Source organism: Meles meles, chromosome 9 (genome assembly GCF_922984935.1).
Source record: "Meles meles chromosome 9, mMelMel3.1 paternal haplotype, whole genome shotgun sequence".
Taxonomy (NCBI): Eukaryota; Metazoa; Chordata; class Mammalia; order Carnivora; family Mustelidae; genus Meles; species Meles meles.
Window position 1 is genome coordinate 142,961 of NC_060074.1, and position 7,345 is coordinate 150,305.

Below are 7,345 nucleotides of genomic sequence, written 5' to 3' on the forward strand. Positions count from 1 at the left end.
TCCAAAACCTTTACTACTACATTATTATGACTTCCGTTTTGTCAAATTAGATGGTGCAAAAGTTAAAGGACCCAAAGACTTCATGATCCTCAATCTTTTCTCATGCCCTGGGTGAAGCTAAAAGCCTCATTCTGGACATTTCTCGTGGCAGGGTTGTCTCACCTCTTACCACCATATCGTCCTGAACACGTACTAGACTCCAGTTGATAATGACCAGTAGACTCGTTACATCATTTGTGAACCGTGCGGTCTCAGTGATATTACCGTGGTTTACCTCGACATTAGCTGCATTTATTTTCACGCAGAATCTTCATAGCCTCCAGCTGGTCATCCGAACGCATTAATCCGCTTTGACTGCGGTGAAGCTGAGGCAGCCGTAGGAAGGTCGTGGGCTACTGGTGCCTCCATGTGGCATCTTCATCTGGAGGCCAGGCCAAAAGAGTGGCAACTTTGAATTCTTCAAGTCCCCCAGTTTTTGGATTCTTTCTAAAAAAAACTTTTCATACCTACTTCCTTTAGCAAATTCTTTTTTGAATTTGTCTTTAATATTTCTTTTTAAATTGAACATAGCTAATAAGCCTTACTACCAATACTCTTTCCCAAGACCTCTGGGCACAGAAATATTCTCTCCTAGTTCATTCCACCAAATATTTTGCTACCCTACAACGTGGGTCAGTTTTACTGCCTCCTGAAGCAGATTTCCTCACTGCCGGGCCTGGAAGCCACTGTCACGGCTGTTGACCTTGGCTTGATTTGATGCAACATTTGTTCTCATTCCAGAACATAGGTTGAAAGAAGAGCGGCACTTTGGGATACACTGTTCGTGTATTAGAATTAGAGGTCTTAGCAAGACAGGACCATATCATGCAGCCTCATTTACGGTGTCCGCATTTCACTGAGCAGAACAAGTCAACCGATTAAGCCCAAAGTGTAGGAGACATATGCTCCACCCACTGGGAAGCCTGCCCCTGAGACGGGAGCAACCAAACACCCTGTGTACCCGTACGTACTCTGTGTAAGCACATACCCAAAATAGGACATGGTTGAAAATCTTATCTAAAACAATATATTTTCTCCGTTTCACATTTAGGTTCAGGTATAAATGGAGACTCAAGGGACATAAGCGCCTACCACACAGTGTTTCTCACAGCCATATTAGGAGGAACAATAGTCATTGTCATTGGATTTTTTGCTGTACTTCTTTGTTATTGCAGGTAAGAAAAATATTATTTATAAATACAGAAAACTGTCATAATATCATGTCAGTGTGTTCTGGGTATTACAAAGTTTCTTTGTAAAAATAAGTAAGTTGATCTTTACAATATGTAGATTAAAATAAAAGTGGATATACTCTAACTGTAGCATTGTATATGTGATACCATATCATGGGATAGGTTTTTTTTTTTTTCTATGACTCTTCTAAATCACAAGTTTTAAACACTTTTTGCCATCTCCTCTACTCTAGGGATAAGTGTGGTACTCCGCAGAAAAGAGAACGAAATATTACTAAACTTGAAGTCCTCAAGAGAGACCAGACAACTTCAACAACACACATAAATCACATTAGTTCAGTCAAAGTTTCATTAAAAGCCGAGGACAAGTCACAGTTATTTAATGCCAAAAACTCCTCATATAGCCCTCAGAAAAAGGAGCCAGCAAAGGCAGAAGCAGAAGAAAGAGTTTCCGTGGTAAAAACTCGGGACAATTTTAAAATCTACAATGAAGATGTTCCGTTTCTATCAGCCAATCAAAACAACTACTCAAGAAACCCAACACAGTCTTTGGAGCCCAATGTAGGGTCCAAACAACCTAAACACGTAAACAGCAATCTGTCTTCATCTCTAGGTGATGCACAAGAAAAGAGATACCGCACAGGTAATGAAGAGATGTATGGACATTCCCACATTCCTGAACAGCTTATGCATATCTACAGTCAGCCCATTGCCATCCTTCAGACCTCTGACCTCTTCTCCACTCCGGAGCAGTTACGTACTGCCAAGTCAGCTACTTTGCCAAGAAAGGGACAGCTAGTCTACGGTCAGTTGATGGAACCAGTAAGCAGAGAGAACTTCACACAGACACTGCCCAAAATGCCAGTGCATTCTCATGAACAGCCCCCAGATGCCGGGGAAGAGAATATCGCCCTTGAAGGTCAGCAGAGCTTGCCGTCCCAGACTTCAGATTGGAGCCGATACTCAAACAGCTTACTGGAATCGGTTTCTGTTCCTGGAACACTAAACGAAGCTGTTGTAATGACTCCCTTTTCCTCAGAGCTCCAGGGAATTTCAGAACAGACGCTCCTGGAGCTGTCCAAAGGAAAGCCTTCCCCCCACCCTAGAGCATGGTTCGTGTCTCTGGATGGAAAACCAGTCGCACAAGTGAGACATTCCTTTATAGACCTGAAAAAGGGCAAGAGAACCCAGAGCAACGACACCAGTTTGGACTCTGGGGTGGACATGAATGAGCACCACTCAAGCAGAAGACTCGAGAGGGAGAAAACGTTCATCAAAAGCATGCATCAGCCGAAGATCCTGTACTTAGAAGATTTAGACCTGAGCAGTAGTGAGAGCGGAACGACCGTCTGCTCCCCCGAGGACCCAGCTCTGAGGCACATCCTGGATGGAGGGCGTGCAGCGATCGTGGAGCACCCCGGGGAAGAGTCTCCAGGAAGAAGCAGCGCTGTGGAAGGTTTTGAAGCCAGTATATCCCCCACCAAAAAAAGGGGCAGACCACCGCTAGCCAAAAAAGACAGCAAGACCAATATCTGGAAGAAGCGAGAGGAACGCCCACTGATTCCCATGAATTAGCGCCGAGGAGGTCGTGAGTGTGCTGTCTCGTGGTGTTTGTTCTTGCTGCTTGCAAACCGCGGTCTGAACTTCTGAAGAAGTTGGAACTGAGCAGTCATGGTCCCCGGACGTGTCTCAAGCAGAGTAAAGAGTAAAATGGCAATTCGCTAATGAAAGAGAAAGATACCAAGAAATACTTTTTCTGGCCTGTTCTTTTCATTTACTTTTGGGTCATGAACTTGAAGAATCTGAGAGCTCAAAATGTGAAGTAGCGTCAAGACGTTAGTCATCTGAAAATACTGGTCAGTCAGCCAATGTAGCCCTCTCTCAAGAGGAACGTGAGTGCGCACTCTGAAAGTCACCTTCAGAAATGCCGCCTCTGCTTGGATGCCACCCTGTCAACATGTGGAAATGAAACTTGGGCATCGTCGCCTTGTGACAGGACTGTTAGCTTCTCCTCTGCCTATAGGTGAGAATAATGATAAATGTTCTCAAGTTCCTCTAGAATTTAAAGGCCAAACGATATTTCCCTTTTTGCAATAAAAGGCATGTGCACTATTCCAACCCCAAATAAATCATGCTCATGTAAGATAGGCAAGAAGCTAGTTGGTTGTTAGGGAGGGAGAAAGCAGCTCTTCGGTTCTTTGGATATAACTTCACAGCCTAAATGACGAGGTGTTAATTTGTTATTTAGAAATCCGAAAAATGAATGCTCTGATACTTCCATTTTTATTTTAAATTTTCTTTTCTCCCTGCTTCTAGAGTGAAATGATTGTAGCTGTCAAGGAAAACTTTAGCAATCTTAAACAAAACGAAACCCCATACTTTAGTTTAAGACTCACTGATACACGTAAGCTAAAATCAGCTTTAAGATATTTTTCTGTCCCCCACAATTCATTCATTTTAAACTTGATTTTAAAATTAAATTTAGATGTTCACTTTAAACTTGATTTTTAAAATATTTAGGTGTTCATAAGAAGCTTTCAGTTTATTAACAAAATATGTGAAACTAAAGGAAATAAATATTTCTCTTTTAAATGTTCATAAGCAGGAAAAGCTATTTCTCCTAAATTCAAAAACCTTCAGAATATTACGTATTTATCATATATATCCAGATGCTTTTCTCTTGACATTTGTAAAAGATGTTTTAGAAAATGTTTCAATTTAATGGAGAAGTAAAAGGTTTTTTTTTAAATCACTTTTAGCATTTGCAGCATTTTATTCTAGTTTTGGAAGCAATAGATCCATGTTCTTTTCATCATAGCAAAGAATCCAATATGAACAAATTCAACAGCTGTTTTTGATTATAATTGTCTTCAACTCTAAATTATCATTCATGTGTCCTAAAAATAAAGCTCTTTGTTAATTAAAATCAATTCATCCCATTTTTCTCCAAATTTCCATGAAGGCAAATGTCTGAAGCAGCTTCCCCTTTCTCTCAGGGGGAAAAGTAAAACTAGATTACTTTATTTCTCATCCTCCTTTATTCAACATAGGAGCAACATAGAGACCGAAGGCACATAAACAATTTGAAAGAAGCAAAAGTAGCCTAATATATTAGTTGTAGTCAAATTACAGATGGATAGTCAATGAAAGACAACCACTTTTTTTTCCCCCCAAGATAGTCGACTTCATCCAGTTTTTTCTTCTGATGTCTTCAGTTTTTCCTATAACACCAAACCTGTTGGATAATACTCTTTCTGTGTTAACCCAAAGAACTTAAAAACGCAGGCAAAAGTTTGCCATGTTTTACCCAATCCATAGGAGAGAGAGATATTTGGGGTAATACCTAGGGTTAGTTTCTGGAGTCGGGGGTTTCTTATTGGTCTACAGAAAGATGCATTAAAGTGGCATAAATGGAAAGGACTTGGAAAAGGTTACAGAGTTAGTGCTCTGCTGAAGTGCCTTTGATATAGACGCGCTGATTGGAAGGATACACTAACACTAACATCTTTCTTCGACGTGCATTTTCTTTCTTTTTCTGTTAGCCAAATTAAACAGATGTGCAGTTTTTGTTAATCAGAAAATATAGACCTAGTGTTTCATGTTGGAACAACAATTTTTGCATGCAAGTAACATTTCTCTTGTGTTTTTTTTGAATCCAGTTTACATTGATAAGTTATGTTGGAATGAAGTTAGAAACTCTATAGTAAACTGTTGCACTTCAGTGTTTTAAGCTTATATTTTCCCCACCTTTAAATAAAATGTCTCATCTTTTAGCGTGGTGATGGAATACGTATGTTGATATAAGGGTATATTATTCAAATATGCCACTTACTCATTCTTACGTAAAGGAAATGAGATGTATCCCCAGGGGCTTTTATAGAAATATTTTTTTTTTGGTTTCAGAATAAAAATATTTTTTTTATACACTGCACATTCTGTTCTCAATGGGGAAGTATAGGCAGTTTACCTTTTCTAATGATAAGTGTGTGACTTCTCATTTGTGAGTAGTTCACAAATTTCCTGTTAAAAAGCTGAAGCCATCTACTTTTTCTTAACCCAAGTAATAATTACCCTACAATATTCACAACTTTCTTAAATTTTTAAATTGAAAACCAACAGTTTTTTGCAATGTAACTCTTGCGAATTTTGCTCATAAATTGTTAACCTTTGTGGATCCTTTGTATATGTACTTTGGATATATCTTAAAAGCAAAATTATCCCTCAATTAACTGATGGATTCGTTTACTAAAGCACAGCTATATGTATTTTTGAATACATATGATCATGAGACTTTATAAAATGAATTTTTATGGCATTTATGCAGTTTTACAGGGTTTATGCCCTTTTCTAATACGCAGAATCACGAAGGTCACAAATGTTGGGGAGTGAAAGCGCCACTTTACATCGGCAGTCGTTTTCAGATCACTTTCTGTGTTTGAGTCCTCTGATACCAATACATACAGAGTTTTAGGAATCTGTGGGTCAAATACTGTCCCCCAAAACTTCCCAAAAGGTGAAGCTCAAAGTTCGTATTCATTTATAGCGAATGAGTTACTCATTTAGCCGTGTACTGGCATTGTAAAGAACGTGGCCATGTTCATTTCCATCTCAGACCTTAAGCTGACCTATTGCCCTTGTTTCTGAGTATTTCTATCTTTTGTATTTCAACAGAGGAATCTCATAGTTCACTGTATTTATTGCCATTGTTACTATATTTATTGCTGAAAACTGTAACAATCTGAAGATTTGTAAAATGTTAAACATAGCTCATTAAAGACAATAAATCTAAAAAGTACTTGATGGATTTTTTTTTTTAAATTTACCTATTTTAGTGAGGGGAGGGGCCCAGGGAGAAGTAGGGAGAATCCCAGGCAGTGTCCATGTTGAACACAGAGAAGGACTCATGTCTCAGTCCCACAACTCTGGGATCACAGCACGAGCGGAAACCAGGAGCTGGATGCCCAACCAACTCCACCACCCAGCGTCCCCTGGATGGATTCTTTAATTCTGGGCAAACTACAGAACATTCCTCCCTAAACTGGCCTTTCATCTAGTAAATATTCAATTATTATTTTTCCACTCTTACACTCCCTGTGTCAAGATAAAGACAGTTGAATACTCTTTGTTTATATAATGAACTTGATTTCTCTTTATAGTTCATGTTCTCCAAATTTCACATTTTTACTATCAAAGCCGAGTATAGACAAATTATTTTTCCATTCAGTGAGAAGACTTGTTAAGGTATGTCATAGAATGTAAAATAAAATTGTAGCATGCAAAATACGTAAGTGAGAAAATGATACAATATTCCTGCCTTCTCCACTTAAAATTATTTGGACTTTAAACATAGATAATATAATCACACAAGGCTATTTGCACTTAGGGTGTTACGTCCTTAAAGAGCCCTTCTGCTCACCTAGCTGAACCGTACTCAAGTTCAGGGATTCTGCATTTTAGGGTTTTAGAATATCTTTTATTTACTTAAAAAGTAATAAATTTTATTTTAAGTAGGCTCCATGCCCAGTATGGACCCCAACAAGGGGCTTGAACTCACAATGTGAAGTTCAAGACCTAAGTTGAGATCAAGAGTTAGACGTTTAACTGACTAAGCCATTGAGGTGCCATTTCTTTTTTAATTTTTAAGTAATCTCTACACCCAGTGTGGACCTTGACCTTAAAACTCTGAGATCAAATGTTGCATGCTCTACTGATTGAGCCAGTCAGGCACCTGTACACTGTCTTTTAAAATCATTATTTTGGCTGCTATGTTTTCAGACATTTTGTAACTTACATGAACTAAAATGGTAGTAGAAATACCTTTGGTTGGTTCTCCTGGCAACTTACAGATCAGTGCAGGTCAGGGTCTCAGCTGTTTGAGATGGACACTCCCATTTGGATCCCTGTGGAGTGAAAGCCACGCTGTGGCTACCTTTGTTCCAGGGCCTGGTCTCCCACTGGGATAGTCTAAGTCTTAACAGAAATAATGCGGTTTCTGGAGACGTACCACAGGACCTGAGCTCACATGGAACTGACTGTAACGGAAAATAGATTTCCTAAATCACAATCAGATACATAGCTGCCAAACAGATGATATTCATGAGGCAGTCGTCACA

General features: G+C 39.1%; 1 protein-coding gene across 2 annotated transcripts in view; it reads left to right on the forward strand.

Moving 5' to 3' along the window:
• The window catches only part of FAM171B (family with sequence similarity 171 member B), a 64,617-nt gene extending 58,590 nt beyond the window's left edge, over positions 1-6,027 (forward strand). For both annotated transcript variants that reach the window (XM_046018985.1, XM_046018986.1), the window contains 2 exons: positions 1,091-1,214; positions 1,466-6,027. In XM_046018985.1, coding sequence (XP_045874941.1) covers positions 1,091-1,214; positions 1,466-2,807 — 1,466 coding nt within the window. In that variant the 3' untranslated portion in view covers positions 2,808-6,027. The remainder of the gene's footprint in view (positions 1-1,090; positions 1,215-1,465) is intronic.
• The last annotated feature ends 1,318 nt before the right edge of the window (positions 6,028-7,345 follow it).